Source organism: Hyla sarda, chromosome 3 (assembly GCF_029499605.1).
Source record: "Hyla sarda isolate aHylSar1 chromosome 3, aHylSar1.hap1, whole genome shotgun sequence".
Taxonomy (NCBI): domain Eukaryota; kingdom Metazoa; phylum Chordata; class Amphibia; order Anura; family Hylidae; genus Hyla; species Hyla sarda.
The window spans coordinates 273,840,359-273,866,208 of NC_079191.1; the positions used below are offsets into that span (position 1 = coordinate 273,840,359).

Here is a 25,850-nt window from a genome sequence, read left to right on the forward strand (position 1 = left end):
GTATTAAAGTGAGTGAAGTGGAAAGGCCTTTCTGAACTTGTCTTTACACTGTTGCCAACAGTTCAAAGCCACATGCACAGATTCATTCAGTTCAGCGAGGCAAAGCCCAGTGTTCACCATGAGTGGTTTTGAAGACCTCAGAAATGCTATGTTTAGCAAATTACAATGTATTTCAATAAATTGAAGGTCTGGATTTGTTACTTTTTAAGTCCGGCCATTAACAATTTCAACATATTTTTATTACTGAGCCAATGGCCAGGTTTCAGTAGCGTTTGGAAGTCACACGTCGTTCTTCAAAAGCAGCAAAAAGCTTAGTCATTTTTAACTCTTGTGGCAAAGGATATTATATCACAATGCCAAACAGCATCTGTGGAACTTGTAATATACTCTGATGAATTATTGACAGTGACGCACCAATGAAAACATTGGGAAAGCAAATTAACATTTCAATGAAAAATGTAAGTATTAGATTATGCTCACACTTTTTGCTAATTTTTAAGCCATAAAATTGTGTTTTATGGTTTAAAATTGGCAAAAAAAATATATATATATATATTTCAACCTCTAATGAACTAAATAGTAAATCGGTAGCTGTTAAACCATGCACACATTTATTTTACGGCTGTAATTTGTATGCCGTGAAATTAAGTAGCATGTCATTTTTTGTGGCCAATGTTGCTATAAAAAAATTGTGTCCAGTTTTTTCCAGCCATTACAATTGCCATTTTTTACGGCTGAAAATACTAGCCAAAAACAGAGTAAAAACATGGTTTTATAATGCAGGTCAACAGCAGATAAACACAGTAGAAGTAGAAGTAAAAAAAAAAAAGTGGGCAAAGTGGCTCTCCACTTAAATAGTTAAAGGGGTTGGCCACTTTTCAGGTTTTGCTAATATACATATATCCCTCAATACTGCCTCCAACTTGTAGTATAGTCACCTACCCCTTTATATAGCACCATGATATGGACAGGGGAGCTATACCGCCAGCAAGGCAGCATGTGGGGAGCCGAGGTTCATAATACAGCATAACAGACCAAAAATGAAGAAAATGTATATTAGTATGGCACATATTATTACTACCACTACTACTACGTCTAAGTTGTTTTCCCTTCTTTGCTTGCACTGGTAAGTAATCCACCAGAGAACCAATAGAAAATCTGTAACTGGGCCACACTATTGAATCATTTATAATACTGGTGTCTTATGTGGACTTGGGACACCTCTAGGGACACCAGGCCCCGGTGCAACTGAAATCTCCACATCTCCTGTCCTGGGAGATAAAGAAGTCCTTTCCCAAAGCTGTTCTGTGGTGGGATATGACCTATCTGAAGCTGTTTTCTTCTGGTTGACTCCTAAACTAAATGTTTGCACGTGTCCACTGCAGGCAATGTGATGAGCTCCTACACTCTTCACACTTAAACAATTAAGTGCACTTTAACAATCACTTAAAAGCTGCCCTGTTTACTTTTCCTTACAAGACTGGCCTTAAGCAGATGTTGAATCTGAGACGATTTTGAGCTGCGAAAAGGTAAAAATAGCCTGTGTGGCCAGCTGTAGGGTTACAGGGGGAGATTTATCTAGTGTAGGGAAACTTGTGTAGGGGAAGAGTGACACAGTTGCCTATAGCATCTAATCATATTGCTAATTGGTTCCTATGGGCAAGTGCAACACTCTTCTCCGACGTAGGTTTTGATATATCTCCCCCACAATGTTTGCATGTAAGAGCAAAAGCTATTTATTTAGCCTAGACACAGCTATATCTGGTAGTCATTGCCCAACTTACATAGTAACATGAAGTACAAGCATACAAAGTAACTAGGATGCCTGGATAAAGTGTGATCCACAGCTTACGAAACTAGTACAATGGCTTCAGGAGAACATAAAACAATAATATTTCACCATTTAGTGCATTTAACCCCATCTCTAAAACAGAAATGATTGGGTTAACCAAAGGAGTCCTCTACTTGTATCACAACAGATGGCATCGACAGGGTTCCCTCGCCAGCATCAATTGATCCCAATTTCCCAGCTGGATTTCATAGCATGTATAATTTAGGTTTTAACCACCAAAGAAGCCATGTCATTTCAATAAGTCTCTAGGGATGAATACAAGCAACAATAGTTAAAGGGATACTCAGGTGGAAATTTTCTTTTTAAAATCAACTGGTGCCAGAAAGTTAAACAGATTTGTAAATTACTTCTATTAAAAAATCTTAATCCTTCCAGTAATTATCAGCTGCTGTATGCTCCACAGGAAGTTCTTTTCTTTTTGAATTTCCTTTCAGTCTAACCACAGTGCTCTATGCTGACACCTCTATCCATGTCAGGAACTGTCCAGAGCAGGATATGTTTGCTATGGGGATTTGCTCCTGCTCTGGACAGTTCCTGACATGGACAGAGGTGGTTGAGAGGTGGGTAAAAGGCGGTCTAGGAGGCGCTGCTCAAGGTAGCTCGCAGTAAGATGGACACAGACCGGCACAGGACAATAAATATTTTATAGAAAATTACGGACAACGCGTTTCGGCACTCAAAGGTGCCTTCCTCAGGTCCAATTTGGCAATACACTCTGTTGTACAGGTGCTTTCCGATATATTGCTTGTTGGGATCTTGCTTCAGTGTGCGGCGCCGGTGCAAGTAATTTACAAATCTGTTTAACTTTTAGGCATCAGTTGATATAAAAAAAAAAAAAATTTCCACCAGAGTACCCCTTTAAATAAATAACCTGGTAAGAACTAAGGACCTAGCAACAGATCCAAACCAAAACTTTCCCTCTCAAAGTTGGATTGGGCTATACAGCCACACTGCCAGGAAAACAATTTGATAAGATACAGAGGCACTGGTCTTCAGCAATAAGCCTGAATGGATCACTGGGTTACCTGTGAACCACTGGTCCATTTTAGGAAAAACCTGAATTGTTCATCTTTCTGCCAGAGCAAAAGGTCCGTTATATAAGATTATATTTATAGTAGGCATAGGAGGAAAAAAATGCAAATATTACCTTTTCTACTACGTCTCTGAAATTCCCAAGATTCCGGCTCATCCTCATGCTTCTGCCTCCCTGAAGAAAGCTCTCCATCACTCCGGAATAACTTTTTGGTTCTCCGAGACAAGGAGGAGAAGTTTAACCAGCTGACAGCGGACAAGGATCCTTGAGAGTTTCTCTTGGCCCTAAAACTTCCCGAACCACCTTCCTTTCTCATACTTTTTGCATGCGCTGCTCCGACTCACAGAGAAAACTGATGGTAGTGTGCCAGGTCTTTAAATTGTGGTCTTTGGAAAATATCCAAAAATCTAGAAGATACCATTTCAAGTTGGAATAAAGCAAGTATATATTCTGTTTCTTACTGCTGTGTGTTAAAAATGGCATCAAACCTTTAGGGAGGTTGTTACTTAAGGTGGCAACCACTTCTAGTCGAGGAGATACGAATCCAATGCATCACAGCTTTATTCCACTCCTACGTGAGGTAACCCAGCAGTTTCCACACTGGCAAAAACATTGTTTTATCAACAGTAACCACACCTGCTTCCACAAGGAAAAAACAGCCGTAAAGATAAGGCATTCGGGGCAATTCCACTGTTCGCGTCAATGCAGATGAGATTCAGCAGTGCTGCAGCAGTAGGACAGGCTGTGATTTAGCTTGTTCTTTCCAACTTTAGTCAGGTAGGTGCTACATACTGCCCAGAGAAGCCAGCCAGAGCTGGTAGGAGTGTGTTTTCCCTGTAGTGTGAAGTGAGCTCAGTGATTTCCCTACAGGGACTGACAGCACATAGAACAGACCACTCCCTGGTTAGTCCCATAGCACAATAGTGGCACAAGCCGGATTCTCGGCAACATATTCCCTTCTCTTACTTATGTGAACAATTGCTGTACCCCACACCACACTACGTCTTGCCTCAAATGGGCCTGAAATGCAGTTCTGTAACACGACTGTCTCAAATTCAAGCCTGCGTCACACTATTTACTAAGTCCAATGTACACATTTAAGCCAATATTGACAGTAGTGTTTTACAAAGTCCAGAAAGTAGCAAACTGATGCATATTAGGTCTATCCCTTATACTCTTTCACACCTTTTTTATTTGTTTTTACATAGTTCATAGTTCAGCACTGTAATAGAAACTTTTCTGTACTGTATAGTGAAGAAGAAAAAGTGTATTGACCGGTATAGACGATTGGAGTTACAAACAAATGGAAATAAATCCTTTAAAGGGGTTATCCAGGAAAAAACTTTTTTTTTTTTATTTATCAACTGACTCCAGAAAGTTAAACAGATTTGTAAATTACTTCTATCATTTCAGTACTATTGAGCTGATGAAGTTGAGTTGTTCTTTTCTGTCTAAGTGCTCTCTGATGACACGTGTCTCGGGAACCGCCCAATTTAGAAGCAAATCCCCATAGCAAACCTCTTCTACTCTATGCAGTTCCCGAGACAAGCAGAGAAGTCAGCAGAGAGCACTGTTGCCAGACAGAAAAGAACAACTCAACTTCAACAGCTGATAATTATTGAAAGGATTAAGATTTTTTAATAGAAGTAATTTACAAATCTGTTTAACTTTCTGGAGCAAGTTTTTTCCTGGAATACCCCTTAATTTAAAAGAGCATCCCTCGGGTGTATCTATTTATGACAGATAATGTGGAGGAAAAAGATATAAAATAACTATATTAATATAACATAAAAGGCAAATAATAAGAATTACTAAACTCACTATAACCTATTTAAATAGCTATTAGTCCGCAAAAAAAAAACTATAGATAAGGGTAAGAACACAATTGTCCAATCCTATAAAGTGTTCAGGAAGTGCATGTATCAGTGCTATAGGCTATCAGCATATTTATAACCATAAACAATAACAATAGTAGAGGCATAGGCAACCTTTGGCACGCAATATGTTTTTGACATCTCCCATGATGCTATGGCTGTACTTTGGCTAAAAGAGGATCATGAATGATGTACCGTATTTATCGGGGTATACCACGCACCGGCCTATAACGCGCACCCTCATTTTACCAAGGGTATTTGGGTAAAAAAAAGTTTTTTACCCAAATATCCTTGGTAAAATAAGGGTGTATGTGTGTGCATGTGTATACCCTGATGTTTCTGACCCCGCAGAAGCCCACGGGAAAGGCAGGGGGAGAGAGGCCGTCGCTGCCTGCTTCTCTCCCCCTGCCTTTCCTGGGGTCTAGAGCCCTGCTGCCGCCGCTTCTCTCCCCCTGGCTATCGGCACTGGTGCCCCATTGCCGACGCCGCTACCACATTACCTCCCCCCATCCCAGGTTTTATAATTAACTGTTGCCGGGGTCGGGTCCGCGCTGCTTCTGGCTCCGGTGTCGCATCTCCTGCGTCGTTGCTATACGCTGCGAGGCGCAGTGATGAGTGACGTCTTCAATGCGACGTCACTCATCATTACGTAGCGCATTGCATAGCAACGATGCAAGAGATCGGCACCGTAGCCAGAAGCAGCGCAGACCGGACCCTGGCAACAGGTAATTATAAAACCTGGGATGGGGGGAGGCAATGGGGCAGCGGCGCCGATAGCGAGGGGGAGAGAAGCGGCGGCAGCAGGGCTCTAGACCCCAGGAAAGCAGGGAGAAATAAGCGGGCAGCGACGGACCGTCTCCCCATGCCTTTCCTGGGGGCTTCTGCTGGGGCAGAAAAACCGTGGATGGGGGAGGCAATGGGGCAGCCCATCTCTGGACCCCAGGATAGGCAGGGGCAGAGAAGCCGGCAGCAACGGCAGGTCTCTGGACCTGCAAAAGCCGTTGCAGTTCATTGATTTAAAGCGCCCACTTTAAATAATTGAACTGCAGTGGCTTATCGGGTATAACACGCAGATAAACTTTAGGCTAAAAATTTTAGCCTAAAAAATGCGTGTTATACGCCGATAAATACGGTAGTTCAAATCATCTGCAGTGCTGAAGGTTGGCTATGCCTGCAATAATACATACAGTAGAACAAGATATCTGGAGATATGTGTAGTTTTGAAAAAAGTTTTCCCATACTTTTTTTTTTGTCAAAACCAAAAGTGTAAGTGTATCCAAAAATGCAGAAAAATATATAACCTTTAAGCTAGGGACTGAAAACGATTAAAGCATTCATAGATTACAGACAGCTTGCAGGCAGGGAATAGAGAGTATGTTGGTATTTGTAGAGAGAATAAGGGTAGGGAAAAGTAAAGAAAACTATAGATAGATTTAAATGAAGAAATAAAGGGAAGGACAGTGAGCTATTTACAGTAATAGGAAGTTATAGAAAAGGCTATAGTGCTTTATAATAATATAATATAGTCCAAATAATATAGGTCTGGTTTTGGCTACATTTAAGGGGTACTCCCATGGAAAAAAAAATGTTTTTTTTACATCAACTGGTGCCAGAAAGTTAAACAGATTTGTAAATTACTTCTATTAAAAAAAATCTTAATCCTTCCAGTACTTATTAGGTGCTGGTTTTCTTTTTGAAACACAGAGCTGTCTGCTGACATCACGAGCACAGTGCTCTCTGCTGACATCTCTGTCTATTTTAAGAACTGTCCAGAGTAGGAGAAAATCCCCATAGCAAACATATGCTGCTCTGGACAGTTCCTAAAATGGACAGAGATGTCAGCAGAGAGCACTGTGCTCGTGATGTCAGCAGAAAGCACTGTGTTCCAAAAAGAAAACCATTTCCTCTGTAGTATACAAACCCTAAAAAGTACTGGAAAGGTTAAGATTTTTTTAATAGAAGTAATTTACAAATCTGTTTAACTTTCTGGCACCAGTTGATTAAAAAAAAAGTTTTCCACAGGAGTACCCCTTTAAGAACATTATCAATGCAGAGTTGTAACACCTGCAAATAAAATTATGGAGGCCAAATGTGACAGGTGACATGCCAGACATTCCTATCACTGCACAATGGAGTATACTTAGCACTTCTCTACACAACTGTACACACTGGGGGAGATTTATCAAAACCTGTCCAGAGGAAAAGTTGCCCAGTTGCCCATAGCAACCAATCAGCTTGCTTCTTTAATTTTTAACAAGGCCTGTGCAAAATGAAAGAAGCGATCTGATTGGTTGCTATGGGCAACTGGGTAACTTTTCCTTTGCGCAGGTTTTGATAAATCTCCCCCACTATGTTTGAATATTATATGACAACTGACCTTCCAGCATTTACTTGTGTACAAGACAGGAACTTTACACATAAGAAAAAAGGCTTAACTTGTTTTTTTTACACCTGATGTAATACATGACTAATTTTATTAAAACATTTTTGGCTTCTAGTTTGCCCGCTCTGATGTATTTTCAGTTTGAAACATTTGTTTGTTTTAAATGGGCACTGTCGGAATCTAAAATGTTTTATATCTAGTACAACTTGACAAAACATTAACCTTTTTAATATACTTAATTTTTTTTTAAATATCTACTCTTTATATAAATCATGAGTTATAAAAAAAAAAGACCACTAGGGGTCCCCATATCATTCAGAACAAAATCCTGATTTAATTTACATACCGTATATTTTTTTTTCTGGTAAAATATGGTACATTTTCAATGAAAACATTTAAAAACAAAGATTTCATGATGTATTTGCTTTATACTGAGCACTCTACAATAAGCTAATGTATTAGAAATTACCTGTCCTAGGGCTTAGCGGTATGACCAAATGTGTGTATCACAGTATTTTTTAAACTTTTGGCGGTTCCACGGTATATAACAGTATTTCCTAGCCCCTCCCTGCCCCCGCCCCATATTAATTATCAGCCCACATCCCCATCATGGTAAATACTCACATATCACCCGCAAGCGCTACCCTCCTCGTCCTGATTGTTGTGGCCGCCGGCGCTGACACTCTATAATGTGCGTTATCCCTATGCCAGGGCTGCAAAAGGTAAACAAAATAAACTTTAACGCACCTACGTCGGCCTTATGCTGGGGACGGGAACGTTGGACAGCTGTCAGCCTATCACCGGCCGCAGCGATGTTCCGCCTCGGCCGGTGATAGGCTGAGCCCATTGTCATGTAAGAAGCCGGCTTCTTACATGACAGTGGGCTCAGCCTATCACCGGCCGAGGCAGAACATTGCTGCGGCCGGTGATAGGCTGATGGCTGTCCGACATTCCCGTCCCCAGGAAACAAGTGAGGCCGGTACCGGACCAACGAGAGGTGAGTTAAAGTTTATTTTGTATATTTTTTTGCAGCCCGGACATAGGGATACCGCACAGTATAAAGCAGTGGTCTCCAACCTGCAGACCTCCAGATGTTGCAAAACTACAACTACCAGCATGCCCGGACAGCCAACGGCTGTCCGGGCATGCTGGGAGTTGTAGTTTTGCAACATCTGGAGGGCCCAGGTTGGAGACCACTGGTATAGAGTGTCAGCACCGGCGGCCACAACAAACAGGACGAGGAGGGCAGTGCATGCGGGTGACATGTGAGTAGTACCCTGATGGGGACAACGCTGGGCTGGGCTAATAATTAATTGGGGGGGCAGAACAGCGCTCGCAGGTCACAAAATGGTTAGTTCCCCCATGTGGGCACAGAGCAGCGCTGGGCTGATTCATTAATTCCCGAGGGGGGGGGGGGGGGCAACCAGTATTGCAGTATGGGTTGAAATTCATATCATGCAGCACAAAAATGTCTGTATTCGGTATGAACCGGTATACTTCCCAGTCCTAACCTGTCCCCCTGCATAACAGGGGGGGGGGGGGGGGGGTCTGTTGAAATGCTTCCTGACCGTTTAAAATAGAAACCAGCAGAATTATGAATGCAGCTCTGAAATACTATACACAGGGGGAGATTTATCAAAACCTGTTCAGAGGAAAAGTGGCTGAGTTGGCCATAGCAACCAGATTGCTTCTTTAGTTTTTGAAAAGGCCTTTGTAAAATGAAAGAAGCGATCCGATTGGTTGCTATGGGCAACAGTTTTTATAAATCTCCCCCACGATGTTTATGTAGAGTTATGTAGAAAACAGGCTACTAGTATAAAATAAGTTCTAATCCCTGTTTAAGCGTTCTACATAATATGCAGCTTAGCAATGATCTGCTTTTGTATGAAAGGATTTAATTACTGGTAAAAGTGCATTGAAAAATAATATGTCTTCCACATCCTACAACAATAGTATACATTGCACTGAGTATATTGCAAATCTCCAGGATGCCTACAGCATTGCGGCCTTAGACTGTCACATAATATGGGGACAAGTACTTTGTTGTTTTGGCTATTTCACTAATACTGCTATTCATATTGGCCCAGATTTATCAAACTGTGTGAGAGAAAAAGTGGAGATTTTTCCACAGCGACCAATCACAGCTCAGCTTTCACTTTACCACAGCTTGTTATCTGAGCTGTGATTGGTTGCTGTGGAAAAATCTCTCCACTTTTTCTCTCAGACAGTTTGATAGATCTGGGCCATTGCCTTTTGTATAAATAAGATTACATTTTGGGAATACTGCTGAATGTGCTTGGATTTTGAAATGGTTTCCAAAAACTGTATAGAATATTCTGGGTGTGATTGGAAGAAGGCATAAGGAAGCAATGACGGGACTCAGGGATCAGATTACCCCGGCCCAGGAATCAGTCCAGGCACTCTGTCATTACCTTTGGCCCTCAGGAACACAGTACAATGAATCCATCGACTGTCGTGCTTAGTTAATCATTTAGTGGGCCGATATGCAATGGAAATCGCCCTATGAGGTAATGCAAACAGAAAAAGTAAATATTGCATTTGCAATTATCATGCAGAGTCTGGCAAAACAAATGAATAGAATGACAGATATTTGTAGAAGCAACATTGTCAATGTTACATATTACACACAAAAAAATCATTATTGATCCAGTGATTAAAGGCCAATATATTCGATTTTTCCTCAATGAATGTGAATGGTCCCTTTTGATTTCTCACTTTGAATGCTACAGATTGGAGTTCAAATGGCTCGATGTGGTTCCTAACTGGCCGATATCACCCCGTGTAATAGGCCTAGCGATCAGACGACGAACAAGCAAACTCATTCTAAGGCTGATCGCATATTTTTACCTCATTCAAAAAACACATCATTCTTCAGCCCCACATCTCCCCATGGAATATGGGATGTGCAGCCGACAAAGATAGGAGTAAAGGGCTGCATGAATGATCCAGTGATAGTTTGTGTGGTCCGACATGTACAATACTTGAGCAAGTACTACTTGACTGGCGCTCACATTGGGCACAGGTTTAGCTGTGTAATATTAACCCTACACATTTGGACCAGTGTTCCTCATATCGCAGATAACTACAAAGTGAAAACTTCAGACAGCAGTCCAATCACAATATACACTGTCATAAACCGAGCCTATTGTCAGAATCCTCAGCACTAGTAAAGGCAGTGCTTCTATTATCAACATCATATGAGGGAACTGCTGAGAAGGCAGAATCCCAAATAACATACTGTGGTCACTTTCATACAAGTATCTGTTTGCATCCATATGACTCCAGCATATCCCTGCCTGACTATGGTTCTAATGACCAGAACTGACAGCTGTCAGTTTGGGTCATTAGCTCTGCGATTGTGCTGAGACTTGCCGCCATAATGAACAAAAATGTGGCCATATTACGTCTACATAAACCGGTCTTAGGCTAAGACCTTGTTGGTATGTTTACTGTAAATAAAAAGGATTATGAGAAATCTCAAAACAGATCCTGATAAGTATGGTTATTTGTTGTTTTTACAGGACCTATCTAGATTATTTATTCTTATTTATTTCTACTTTTTGAGGTCAATGGGAGATGGTTACAATTGTTGAGTGTGGACATCGATTCAAAGTGGCTGTATGAGACAAGAGCTTCACTTTAAACTCATCCATGGACAAAACACAACTAATAAACTCTTTCTAGAGAACAAGTTTAATCTCCCTCTATCTCAGGAATGATAATTATATGGAATTTCCAGACTACACTGACAATACACTACAGTCTCCTGATCACATAATAGACTTCTGAACCAACGGATTGGATTGCTCTTCAGTCTGTCATATGAGACGGATGCACTTTTATTTGGGTTGATTTCCGTCCTCTATAGAAATAAGTACTGTACTGTCTCCAGGACCCATTACTAGATCTAGAGGAGTATTTATTTATACAAAGAATACGCCATGGACAGGTTTTGCACACCAAGCCTAAATAGGAAGCAGGTTAGAGGACCAAAAGGATTTTTTTAGACCTCCAAATAGTTGTAACATCTGTAACTAGAGCTATTTTGGCAAGTGGTATGTCAGTAGGTAAGTCCACCTTTCCAGCTCTTACGTCAATATGCCAGCTGTGGCTCTCCAAGCAGAAAACCAGAAAAAGCGTTAACTGAAAAACTAAATCTCACAAGGGGAGGAGAATGGGACAAATTGCCCCATGAACCGAAGAGGAGAGAAAAGAAAACACACAACTATACAGTGGTCCCTCAAGTTACAATATTAATTGGTTCCAGGACGACCATTGTATGCTGAAACCATTGTATGTTGAGACCCTAACTCTATGGAAACCTGGTAATTGGTTCTGAAGCCACCAAAATGTCATCCAAAAATATGAAAAAGTGAGGATTAAACAAAAATAAGTAGATAACTAATATAGATAAAGCAAGTGCTTACCTATAAAAGTAAGAAATAACTGCTGAGAGCTGTAAATCACAGTCTATGTAGAGGACAGGAGCTTCTTCAGGGTCCTATACAGTACACACAATGGCCCTCATTTACTATTGCAAACCCGACATGTTTTGTCGGGTTAAGCGCCAAATTCTGTCGCAGTGCGCCAGAAATTCTGTCTGCGCCAGATTTTGCGCCAGAATTGAAAAAAACCCGACTAACTCTCCATTTTGCTAAGAAAACCCGAAAAAGGGGGGTGGCCGCCAGGAAAAGGGGGTGTGGTCTCCGAAACAGGGCGTTTTCCCGACATTTTCACAAAAACCCAACATATTTACTAAGGTTTCCACATAAAATGTGGTGGATTTGAGCTGAGGAAAACCCTACAGATCAGAGCATGTGTAAAAAAAAGCAAAGTGTAGGGAAAGTGGAAAATGTAGGGAAACCTTAGTAAATACTGTGGAAAATAAATTGTAGGGAATTAAAACCCACAAAGAAACCTTCACAACACTCTTAGTAAATAAGGGCCAATGTCTTTATTAAGTAAAATGGAGCCGCCCTTACTTGGTGTCCAAAAGAGCAGCTAACTGTGGCATAGGCTAAGAGTAGTACAGAACATGTAATACCTTCCTGTACTGTAGGGGGCACTACCAGACAGGAATTCAGTGCATATGCTACAGCAAGGGTGCTCAACCAGGGGTACACGTACCCCTAGTGGTACGCCAAGGGTCATGTGAGGTACGGAAATTCGCTGACAAATACTGGCTACTGCTTGCTACTTTAGATGTTGGCAATAGTTAGTTTTGGAAGTCAGCAGCCTATCAAAAAGTAACAATGTAGCCCTTGCCTTAGTCTGTACAAGCCACAAGGAACTATATAATTCAGACCGTAGCCTCGAGCCAATAGCCTTGTAAAAGGGTTGTTGATTGGCCAACATTGGACATCTTTTAATTCTGTTCCATCCGCTCCCTTTAATTTTAGTCTGAATGAGTCAACGGAACTTAGTAGGATGAGCCTCACCCATGCTTACAAGACTTACATCAATTACAGTGTCCATCTTCTATAACTCTTTCATAACCATTTTCCAGTCAGTGCATCTCTGCATCTTTACTATTGTGTTTAACCTTTTTCACAGATGCTAGAGCTTAAAGGGGCACTCTGGTAAAAAACTATTTTTTTCATATCAACTGGTGCCAGAAAGTTAAACAGATTTGTAAATTACTTCTATTAAAAAATCTTAATCCTTCCTGTATTTATTATCGGCCGTATTTTTCTTTTTGGATTTCTTTTCTGTCTGACCACATTGCTCTCTGCTGATACCTCTGTCTATGTCAGGAACTATCCAGAGCTGGAGAAAATCCCCATAGCAAACATATGCAGCTCTGGACAGTTCCGAAAATGGACAGAGGTGTCAGCCAGACACCTCTGTCCCTTTTAGGTCATGACAGAAATAAATCCAAAAAGAAAAGAATTTCCTCTGTAGTATACAGCCGCTAATAAGTACTGGAAGGATTATGATTTTTTTTTTAATAGAAGTAATTTACAAATCTGTTTATTTAAAAAAAAAAAAAAGTTTTCCACCAGAGTACCTCTTTAATGCTATATATACCTGCTTTATAATTATTATGGTGCAAAAATACACATTGCCCGCATAGGTCTTTTCTTAGGTTTTCATATACAAACTGAGACAGCAGCCGGCATTATATGTTATAACAAGGACACAGTAGAAAAGAAACCAAGACATTTTTTAATAAAGCACATAAGAGTTAATTAAATGCTTTAAAAAATGTCCATAGTCTTTAAAACAAATAGAGCTACGCAATACAAACATATGCTACCTGTGCTTAAAAAAGCACAATCCAAGCACTAAAAATGCAAATACATACGGCTTAACCTAAATTCTACTAGTATAGGATAACAATAATAAAATGCTAAAATGTATAAATCACTATTTCTAATAAGAATAAGCAATACTATCTTTAGCAGTGTTTTCCAAACAGTGTGTCTCCTGCTGTTGCAAAACTACAACTCCCAGCATGCCCGGACAACCTTTGGCTGTCCGGGCATGCTGGGAGTTGTAGTTTTGCAATAGCTTGAGACACACAATTTGGAAAACACTGATCTATAGTATATTGTACAATTCCTTGGTATGGCATTACAGTGTATATCCATGTCCCAGATTAAAAAAAAATAAGATTTGTGCCCACATTTGTCCACCAGGGGGCAGGCTAGTCCACATTATCAAATACATTGAGGCTGAGAGTCAGGGTGAACACTGGCAGTACTGATCCTGAGCGGTCACATGCTTTTTAGAGTAATTTCATGATCATATACATTAACCTATAGTTTATCAGGATTAATTCGTTAATACTATTGCCAATAATGTGGGCACCTGAACTGCCAACATCCTAAAGTAACTTACTTCTATATAGGATAATGGGGGAGATTTAGCAAAACCTGTGTAGAGGAAGAGTGGTGATGCTGCCTTTAACAACCAATCAGATTGCTTCTTTCATTTTCTTTTTCAAAATGAAAGAAGCTATTTAATTGGCTGCTATGGACAACTGCACCACTCTTCCTCAACACAGGTTTTCAAAAATTGTTTCAAGGTTCACATTGGGTTTTTCGGGGCCTACAAAAACCACAAAAGCAGAATATGCCTTAAATGGGCACTCGCATTAAAGCAAATTTTTGCTATTGCACTCCTTATGGTAAATAAAAAATATTTCTAATATACTTTGTTTAAAATAAAATTAAGTTTTCTATGTTTTATTTGTGCTTAAAAAAGCTCCAGAGCACATTTTCCCCCCATCTTATACACAGACTTAGGACCGAAGTCCAAGCACAGGAAGTGCAGCCTGGAGTGCTGAGGGGGGAGGGTGTCCAACCAACAGCATATGGTAGGTTGGACACCCCCCCCCCCCCTCAGCACTCCAGGCTGCACTTCCTGTGTTTGGACTTCGGTCCTAAGTCTGTGTATAAGATGGGGGAAATGTGCTCTTGAGCTTTTTTAAGCACAAATAAAACATAGAAAACTTCATTTTTTTAAACAAAGTATATTAGAAACATTTTTTATTTACCATAAGGAGTGCAATACCAAAAAATTTTTTAATGAGAGTTACCCTTTAAAGCCGAAATGTGTGAATATATCAAGGGAACATTGACTTGAAATACACCATCCATAAGCCGCAGACATTGTATTATACAGGATGGCAATGGCTTTCTAAAGAATTCACTCTCTAAAGTCTGTTTTGCTGCATGAAGAAGTTATACAATAGTGCCCACCACCTGTGATGTAATAGGGGTGGTAATGGAGGGGCTTGGAGTCATACTGTCCTGGTATTACATATGGCGGCTACAGTGGAATCTACCACTTGTACACTGAAGCAAAGCATTCACGGGCTCAAAGGTTTAGTGCTAGACACTGCTGGAGCTGGCATGTAATGGCAGGACTGGTACCCCCCCGGAGGAGACCCTGACTGCATGTCCATCCAAAGGCAGCCTGTACTACTGTATAACTTTGTTTTTATCTTAAAGGGGTACTCTGACTGGTGCCCAAAAGTTAAACATATTTGTAAATCCTTCCAGTACTTATCAGCTGCTGTATACTACAGAGGAAGTTCTTTTCTTTTTGAATTTCTTTTCTTTCTGACCACAGTGCTGACACCTCTGTCCATGTCAGGAACTGTCCAGAACAGGAGCAAATCCCCATAGCAAGCCTCTCCTGCTCTGGACAGTTCCTGACATAGACAGAGGTGTCAGCAGAGAGCACTGTGGTCAGACAGAAGGAACATTTTAAAAGAACACAACTTCCTGTGTAGCATATAGCAGCTGATAAGTACTGGAAGGATTTAGATTTTTAAATAGAAGTTGATAAAAAAAATAAAAAAAATTCCACACCTAGGTTGTTACCCCTCTAAAGGGTTACTCCCCAGTGTCCGGAACATTGAGTTCCTGAACGCTGTGTGCGGGCTTCTGTGTTCACGCCCATCCCCTTGTGACGTCAAGCCCCCTCCCATCGACTTGCATTGAGGGGGCTGGACGTGACGTCACATGACGGGCCGTGACATCAAGAGAGGGCGGGCGTGAACACACACAGCATTCAGGAACTCAATGTTCCGGATGCTGGGGAGCAGAGTAACCCCTTTAAGGATGCCAGACATATTTCAGAGAGTCATGTCTTTAAAAAGCTATGAGAATCCTGTATATGGATGTATTCACATGTACAGTATATTGAGCATATTTGATGCACAGGATTTGAATCTGCAGATTTTATGCTGCAGAGCTCAATGTAAAATAAATGACTGGACACATCTACAAATCCTGGGCATCAAATATGCACAGGATACTGTACGTGTGAACAGACCCTTATACTAGTTAAGTCACTTGTATTATTTAACTGCTACAATTAGCCAAATAGCACAATACTGATGATGTGCAATAGTAGGATTGACCTGTCTCTATATAGAAAAGCATAGTGACAGATCAGCTTTAGCGCAGCCATTATATAAAAAAAATTGCATTTGTTGTAACTTGATAAAAAAAAACTATTTAAAAATTTTTTTTTTTGCAATATAATTGCTTTTTATAAGTGACTGCTATTATATATTCTTGCAGCTGATAGTAAATACTATTCATAAGTTTTTAAAGGGAAATAAAAGCATGTTATATGTACAGTCATAACTGTGATCACACAGCCATATTATGGTCACACAAAACACCCAGATCCCCTATGGTTCTACTGACCTGAATTACATCTCATACAGATTTGAAGAAAAAAAATGTATAATGACCATTCCAAACAGTGTGTAACCAGCTGTTATAAAACTACAACTCCCAGCATGCCCAGACAGCCTTTGGCCTTTGGCCAAAAAACTATGCGGCAAGAGGTTATCTGTAAATCAATGAGAAATCGCAAAATTCTTATTCCACTTGGCGTTTTTCACTTTGGTGTTTTTTTTTTTTTTATCCTTTTGGCGGTTTTTTCACTCATTTTTGCAGTTTTTCTGATCGTTGGTAATCGCATCATGTTGAGCCACTGACGATTTTTTTGTCAAAATCGTGGCGTTTTTCTCCCATAGAAGTCTATGGAAGTGAAAAAACGCCAAGAAAAACAATATGTGGGTTTTAACTTTGGTGTTTTTTCAGGCAGTTTTCATTCTTTTTTGGACTTTAGCGATCTAAAAAAGTGATGGAGATACCTTTTTTTTATAAAATGTCGTACTGTACCATAAAAAAAAAAAAAAAAAAGATACAGTAGTGAAGGAGAAAATTGTATCTAACAAAATGTATCTTTTTTATAACAAAATGTTTATTACTTTTTAAGGAACAACTTATGTGGGCGGACGGGGACCTAAAAATGTAGCCGACAATAATAAAAATGTAGTGTATGTGTGTTTTTCACTTTTTTTCTTCATTTTTTACATTTTTTTAGATAGTAATACTACTCCCAGCATGGAACACACTGTTCCATGATGGGAGTAGTATTACCTGTACTAATTGACAGATCGTCGTTGCGATCTTCCTGTATAATGTATAGATGCGGCAGCTGCTCTTCTATGGTCCCCTGCACTCACGTATATAGGCACATATTCATATTTCCCGCAGAGCTGTGATTGGCCAGATGGTTCCAGACAATCACAGCTCTCTGTGGGATATAGGAATATGTGTATATATACGGCAGGGCAGGGGACCATAGGAGAGCGGACACATCTATACATTATACAGGAGGATCACAGCGGGTGTCAGGAGTGATACCCCCTGTGATGTTTCCTTAACTGCAGGTACTACTACTCCCAACATGGAGCACACTCTGCTCAAGGCTGGGAGCTGTAGTACCTGCATTGATAGACAGATCGCAGCAAGTGTCAGAAGTTACACTCGCTGCGATCTGTCTATTAATGCAGATACTACAGCTCCCAGCATGGAGCAGAGTGTGCTCCATGTTGGAAGTAGTAGTACTTGCAGTTAAGGACACATCACAGTGGATGTCACTACTGACACCCGCTGTGATCGCCCCGGCCTATAGCAGAGATGGAACGGCTTTATACAGCACTCGCATCCCTGCACTATACTCCGGCCAATCACTCACTCATTGATATTTCCCTCAGAGCTGTGATTGGCTGCAACCATCCAGCCAATCACCACTCTGGGTGGGAAATATGAATGAGTGATGTTTTATTCACATCACTGGCCGGAGTACAGAGCAGAGTTGCAAGAGCTGTATAGAGCTACTCCACATCTCTGCTATATTATGGACGATTGCATCGGGTGTCAGACTGAGACCCGGGCGATATGTCTATTACTACAGGTACTACTACTCCCATCATGGAACAGTCTTTTCCATGCTGGGAGTAGTAGTACTACCTAAAAAAATGTTTAAAAAAAGTGAAACACACACACTTTATTAAACATTCATTAAAATTTTGTTATAAAAAAATTTCGATTTTGCTAAATATATTTTTTTCCATCACTACTGCATCCTTTTTTTTTTTGTACCCAAAACATACGCCAAAAGGTGCCAAAAATGCAATTTCCACACAAATGAAAAAAAATCCAGAGAAAACGCAAGACGCAGGACATTGCACTGGCATTTTTTTTCAGGCATTTTTTTCAGGTGTTTTTTTCTACCCAAAAAACGCAGGACAAAAAAACAAGTAGAAACATAGCCTTATAACCTGTGTAAACCTTGCCAGTGAAAAAGGTCAGAATCCATCTATCAGGGAGCCTTTAAAAACAGAAGTCATAATGCCAGACGCCTTAAACATTTGCGTACATGCTTTTATTCTTGTATAGTAAAATCATTGAAGGAAAAGACCCCAAAACATCAGAAATGGCCTTTGTGTTTATTAAAAAAAATAAAAAAAACACAAAAAACAATAGAATCCATGTACAAATAGTAAGTTATGAAAAATAATTCAACAGCAGAATTCTCAGATTACTCTGTGTGAACCAGGCCCAACCTTAAAACTTAGTCAAAGTATTTAAAACCCACTTTGGGAATATATGTTATAGGGTGTGTACATTAAAGGAGATATGTGCTAAGGAAAGGAACTGACATGCCAAACTGTGGGGCTGAACAATACACCCTTTGTATGATCAGGGCTGATGCTCCAGCTACAACCGATGTTTGAAAACCAGACTATTATAATTATTATTATTACTACGTCATGAAGATGCCTTCCCGGCATGCAAAGGAAATCTGGTAGCCTCCCAAGCACTTGGCTTCCATTTAGAGCTTTTGTGACATGTCTGAGGCTTGGATCACCACATCTGCTCATCATATTAGAGGGAAAGGCCTTTAGACTGCAGACACAAAGAAAGGAGCTTCTAGAGAACATATTCAAATAAGCGTTCGTTGCTGTCCAAACAAACCTCTTCTGAATTATAGATGTTATTCTATCAGCTGGTGACACCCACAGCACTCATGAACAATTCATGGAGTCACAGTTCACCCACAAAGCTACAACAGGTTGTTCTCATTTTTTATTCGCCCAATACAATATATAAAAGAAATGTCAAGGCCAGGGCTAAAACATAAATCTTATTGTGCCCTATATATTATAAAGCAACATGACCAATGACAAGCTCATTTCTCATAGGCTCTATTCACACCACAACTGTGGAGCGCTAGGAAAGCTGTAATACAGATGTAGAAATACAATTATATATCGAATGAAAAAGTGGCACTTAAAGGGGTTATCCAGGAAAAAAAAATGTATATATATCATCTGGCTCCAGAAAGTTAAACGGATTTGTAAGTTACTTCTATAAAAAAAAATGTTATCCTTTCAAAACTTATGAGCTGCTGAAGTTGAGTTGTTCTTTTCTGTCTAAGTGCTCTCTGATGACACCTGTCTTGGGAACTGTCCAGAGTAGAAGCAAATCCCCATAGCAAACCTCTTCTACTCTGTGCAGTTCCCGAGACAAGCAGAGATGTCAGCAGAGAGCACTGTTGCCAGACAGAAAAGAACAACTTAACTTCAGCAGCTGATAATTATTGGAAGGATTAAGATTTTTTAATAGAAGTAATTTACAAACAGTAATGTTTACATTTTCTGGAGCCAGTTGATATATAAAAAAAAGAAAAAAAGTTTTTCCCCTGAATACCCCTTTAACGGCAGTGTTTAAAAAGTGGTTCCTTTAGTATTCAATTTCTTAAAACCAGCAGGTTGGGATGGGAACGGATCTTCCGTCCACCTCCAAGCCCATTGATTTTAGCAAAAAAAATACAAATGTCTCTACAAGTTAAGCTCCACTCAATTTAAGCCCCTTTCACACTGACGTTGTGCCCCGTCGGCAAACATCAGTCAGGCCCTTTTTTTTTTTTTGTGCCTTAACAGACTTTATTTTTAATGGGGCACAACGGGAAACAACGGGTCCCGACAGATCCTATTTATTATTATGGTGTCCGCCGGACATAGTTGTTTTTTGACGGGAGTAGGGGGAGGAAAAAATGTTGCATGATGCATTTTTCCTCCAGCTATTCTCCCCGGGGTCCCCGATGGACATCACACTGCCGTGTCACAACGGCAGTGTGAAAGAAGCATTTCCCAGTGGCCCCTACACTACCTTTATGGGCTAGTTTTTTTTTCTTTTGACTACCACGCATAACTCAACAGTGCCAGCTACAGATTTCTATTAGGAAAATTATACAGATGTAGAAATACACCTGTATTACATTCATGTGGAACTATCCATTGGCTGGAATCATGCATGTAGTTATGTCGTTTTTTTGGCAGTTATATATTTAGTTATTTAAAGGGGTACTCCGCTGCTCAGCGTTTGGAACAAACTGTTCCGAACGCTGGAGCCGGCGCAGAGAGCTTGTGATGTCATATCCCCGCCCCCTCATGAAATCATGCCCTGCCCCCTCAATGCAAGTCCATAGACTTGCATTGAGGGAAAGGGTGTGTGACAAATCCAAATGCAAGAACGGCAATCCAGCGTGGGTAAGTAGAAAATCCAGACTTTATTGACTCACGGTAAAAACGGTACAAGCAACCAGCAGATCAGACGCGTTTCAGGCGCATGTGCCCTTCGTCAGTGACATCATGAGGGGGCGGGGCTATGACATCACAAGCTCCCGGGACCGGCTCTTAGCGTTCGGAATAGTTTGTTCCAAACACTGAGCAGCGGAGTACCCCTTTAAGTCAAAGGGAGAAGTAGATCTAAATAAAAGATGTATAGAAAAGACTGATGCTTCTTCGATCTCTGTTTCCACTCCTCTTCTCTGTTTCCACTCCTCTTCTATGTTTCCACTCCTCTTTTCTGTTTCCACTCCTCTTCTGTTTCCACTCCTCTTCTCTGTTTCCACTCCTCTTCTCTGTTTCCACTCCTCTTCTATGTTTCCACTCCTCTTTTCTGTTTCCACTCCTCTTCTGTTTCCACTCCTCTTCTCTGTTTCCACTCCTCTTCTCTGTTTCCACTCCTCTTCTCTGTTTCCAATCCTCTTTTCTGTTTCCACTCCTCTTCTGTTTCCACTCCTCTTCTCTGTTTCCACTCCTCTTCTCTATTTCCCCTCCTCTTCTCTGTTTCCACTCTTCTTCTATGTTTCCACTCCTCTTCTCTGTTTCCACTCCTCTTCTCTGTTTCCACTCCTCTTCTCTGTTTCCACTCCTCTTCTCTGTTTCCCCTCCTCTTCTCTTTTTCCACTCCTCTTCTCTGTTTCCACTCCTCTTCTCTGTTTCCACTCCTCTTCTCTGTTTCCACTTCTCTGTTTCCACTCCTCCTCTCTGTTTCCACTCCTCTTCTATGTTTCCACTCCTCTTCTCTGTTTCCACTCCTCTGTTTCCACTTCTGTTTCCACTCCTCCTCTCTGTTTCCACTCCTCCTCTCTGTTTCCACTCCTCTTCTATTTTCCACTCCTCCTCTGTTTCCACCCCTCTTCTCTGTTCCCACTCCTCTTCTCTGTTTCCACTCCTCTTCTGTTTCCACTCCTCTTCTCTGTTTCCACTCCTCTTCTCTGTTTCCACCCCTCTTCTCTGTTTCCACCCCTCTTCTCTGTTTCCACCACTATTCTCTGTTTCCACTCCTCTTCTCTGTTTCCACTTCCACAATAACTGCCCATGTGATTCCAGCCCAGTCCTTTCAACTTAAAGCAAAGGCAGAAATAAATACTTTTCTGGAGTCATAGGGAAATATTTAAAGCTGCAGACAATGTTGAGATTGCTGTTGACCTCGTGCTCCTTCACTTATCCATCAGCTGCAGGCGTCACACCTTGGAAAGTGTGAATGATTTGTTTCTGCAATTCTGCGACGATACGGCACACCATCTGCTATTATATTTCAACACCTGCAATACTTTCACAAAACAATGGTGGGTTCACATAGAGCATTTTCCTTCTCTTCTCTTCGCCATTACCAGCATTATCATCCTCTTCATCAAATAACTATAAAGCTCAGAAAGTTTTCCTCTGTTCAGGGATGTAAGTCATTCTAGGATATGACTGCTATCAGTGCTTCTAGGGAAGCTATAACCAAGCCTTGAGTGGCAGATCTCCCTATGACGCTCCCCCAAAACATTCCACAACTTGGCAGATTTGTCATTCAGGAATGGAAGGAAGAGAAGTTAAAGGGGTACTCTACTGGAAAACATTTTTTTATTAACTGGTGACAGAAAGTTAAACAGATTTGTTAGTTTCTTATTTTATTTTTATTTTTTTAATCTTAACCCTTCCAGTACTTATCAGCTGCTGTATGTTCCAGAGTAAGTTATTTTCTTTTTGAATTTCCTTTCTGTCTGACCACAGTGCTCTCTGCTGACACCTGTCAGAATAGGAGCAAATCCCTACAGCAAACCTATCCTGCTCCGGACAGTTCCTAAAATGGACAGAGGTGTCAGCAGAGAGCACTGTAGTCAGAAAGAAAATGTAAAAAGAAAACAACTTCCTGTGTAAAATATAGCAGCTGATAAGTACTGGACGGATTAAGATTTTTGGATAGAACTATTTACAAATCTGTTTAACTTTCTGGCACCAGTTGATTTAAGATTTTTTTTTTTCCAGGGGAGTACCCCTTTAAGTCTATATGGATACAAAGCTTTTAGAGGGAGCTGTCATACATACCTGTATATTACAAACTTGAAGTTTTCAAAGATTGTCTCTAAGGTCCCTTTTACATGCACCAACGGTCTGCACCAATCTCTGCGGTCAGCGCTCATCTGCTGAGCCTACATAGGGCATGAACAATAATGTGGCTGGGTTGCAGAATTGAGCTGGATTGTTGGTGCGTCTCATTAATGTCATCATTATTGGCCACACATCCTTTGTTTACACAGAGTGATGTGTGGCTGAAAAAAGATGCGATCCGCTGACTCTTTTACATAGGTCAATTATAGAGAACGAGTATTCCTGGGAACGTTCATTCACCTGATAATCGGCCTGTGTAAAGCGGCCTTTATTCTGATCACCTATTAAGTTGACCACAAAAATAAATAATAATAATAACAAAATACGGTCAGTCAATCAATCATTGAAATGGATGGAATGTACCTTACCTTACCTTACCTTAAATTACCCTGAAGAAGCCACTAGAGAGCCATTGCAGGGGAATGTTCTGCGTCGTCATGCAAAACAATGAAGAAAAACATTGCCAGTGGATCTCTTATATGTAATACACTTAGGGCATTTAACATACCCATTGACTTTTAGGCTAGGTTCAGACTACAGAATTCCGAGTGCGGCCAGCGCTGACTGAATCAGTTGGCGCTAGGACCGTGCGGACACTGCGGTCTCCAATAGACTGCAATGTGTTCCGCGCGGATTTCCACCTGAAGAAAGAGCAACCCCTTTCTTCAGGCGGAAATTTCCAAGCTGATTTTCCGTTCACAAATTCTGCTTCACAAATTTCGAAGTGTGAATTTGTGAACAGAAACCCATTCACTACACTATACATTTTAGCAAGCGGAATTTCCTCCTGCAATTTCAAAGCGGAATTGCAAGCGGAAATTCCGTAGTCTGAACCTAGCCTTAAGGGGTCCAACAAGTTTCTAATATGGTGTCAAGCATTTTATAAGACAAAATAAAGCAGCATGCTCTACAGTGTTTTAAACCTGTGATGGAGCCAATCAATAGAGCCCCCAACACAGGTGTTAACCCAGAATTATGTGCTCCTTATATCGATGGCCTCAGCCAAATATGAAGAAATATTATCTCACCCAATTCCATTCAAGGCCATGTTAACACACAGTAAAATTTCTTTGCTTAAAGGGGTATTGCAGGAAAAAAAAAATTTTTTATAGCAACTGGTTCCAGAAAGGTAAACAGATTTGTAAATTACTTCTATTAAAAAATCTTAATCTTTCAATAATTATCAGCTGCTGAAGTTGAGTTGTTGTTTTCTGTCTGGCAACAGTGCTCTCTGCTGACATCTCTGCTTGTCTCGGGAACTGCGCAGAGTAGAAGAGGTTTGCTATAGGGATTTGCTTCTAAACTGTGTGGTTCCCGAGACACGTGTCATCAGAGAGCACTTAGACAGAAAAGAACAACTCAACTTCAGCAGCTCATAAGTACTGAAAGGATTAAGATTTTTTTAATAGAAGTCATTTACAAATCTGTTTAACTTTCTGGAGCCAGTTGATATATAAAAAAAAGTTTTTTCCTGGATAACCCCTTTAATGTCAGTTTTTTCCGCTGTAAGCTGACTTTTCTTTACGGCATGTTAACACGGCCTAAGGGTACATTCCTAGCTGGCGTATTTTGCTGCGTATTTGCTGCATATTTGCTGCTGCATATTTTATTTCCCATTGAAGTCAATGAGTAGGAAAATATGCAGCAGCAAATATGCAGTAAAATACGCCAGGTGGGAACGTACACTAAAACTGTGATCTAAGATTTTGGAGGAATAAAGTCTAACTCTATGGCCAATTTCATATGACAGTACGTATGTCAGTATAATGCATCAGTATTGGTAAGCCAAACCAGGAGTGGGTTCAAAACATGGAAGAGGTGCATATCTTTCCATCACAGTTTTATTTTCTCCTAGTTTTGGCTAACAAATACTGATACAAAATACTGACCAAAATACTGTTGTGTAAAAGTGGCCTATATGTGGACAATTTGTTATATGATATATTATTCCACATAATGCAGAACAAGTTGTCATCATATTCTCACATATTCACCCCTCACTCTGAAATGTTTACAACCAAGAAATCGTTCAGATTATCCCATGGTCAGATCTGCACCTTACTTTTCTTTTCAACATCTGTCAAAGCTTTACGTAAACCCCACACACAAGCCTATCTGTATGGAAAACTGCTTTGCCTTTCTTCTAATAGAAACATTTTCCAGATGGCCCCCAGACTATTATACCCTTTGGAAATAGGTAGGTGGATAATGGTCTGGAAAAAAGACGTTTCCTTTTAGGTAAGGGAAAACATGATGTAGCGGATTTGATGACTAAATATATCCAGATTGAATGAGACTGCGATAAAAAATAATCTGATATTGTCAGAATGAATTGTAGAGCAGGAGATATTTTAAAAAGGTCATTTTGTCATTAAAAAAAAAAAGAATCTTATAAAAAGGGCTATAAAATGCTACAAAGAGAATTTTTAATAGCATGATATCAAAAACACTTTCTAAGACTTTTCATAGAGGAGCAATTTACTACAATTATGTTTTATTAATTTTAACACCATGACCACACTATTACAGTTCAGCTAGATAGCAACTAGCAAGCATACATTTTAGAACAATCCATGTACCCAATCCATGACTATGAATAGTGCTAAAATTTCTCTAAATTCTTCAGTAAAGAAAAAACAAACAAAAAACTATTACATAGTACCGTATATACTCGAGTATAAGCCGACCCGAATATAAGCCGAGGCCCCTAATTTTACCCCAAAAACCCTGGAAAAGGTTATTGACTCGACTATAAGCCTAGGGTGGGAAATACATCATCCCCCCATGTAATCATCCAGACCCCTGTCATCATCCCCCCTTCATCATCACCGCCTGTCAATCCCTTCATCAGTGGTCTTCAACCTGTGGACCTCCAGATGTTGCAAAACTACAATTCCCAGCATGCCCGGACAGCCATCTTTGCACATGAACGTCCCTTTGCGTCGTCCTCAAGGCAACGTCACTAGTCCTGGGCCGGGCCCGAAGCGCGGAAAAGAGGCCCCCCCTCCCCCCCCCCCGGTGAAAATGGACAGCCCGCAAAGACTAATCCTCCCCACCGGACGGTCCCTGCAGCATAGATGGCCCGGACCAGCTCACCCTAACTTCCCGCCGAGGGGAGGTGAGTACAAAACAAAAGGGGA

General features: G+C 40.6%; 1 protein-coding gene across 9 annotated transcripts in view; it reads right to left on the reverse strand.

Annotated features, from left to right (window-relative positions):
• NHSL1 (NHS like 1) overlaps positions 1 to 25,850 on the reverse strand; it is a 208,346-nt gene that overhangs the window by 117,583 nt on the left and 64,913 nt on the right. Inside the window, exon 1 of one of the 9 annotated variants that reach the window (XM_056566666.1) lies at positions 3,000 to 3,914. The exons of 7 other annotated variants lie outside the window; for them this stretch is intronic. In XM_056566666.1, coding sequence (XP_056422641.1) covers positions 3,000 to 3,201 — 202 coding nt within the window. In that variant the 5' untranslated portion in view covers positions 3,202 to 3,914. Of the gene's footprint in view, positions 1 to 2,999; positions 3,915 to 25,850 lie in introns of those variants that run through there. One more of the 9 variants, XM_056566673.1, reaches the window with a different exon arrangement.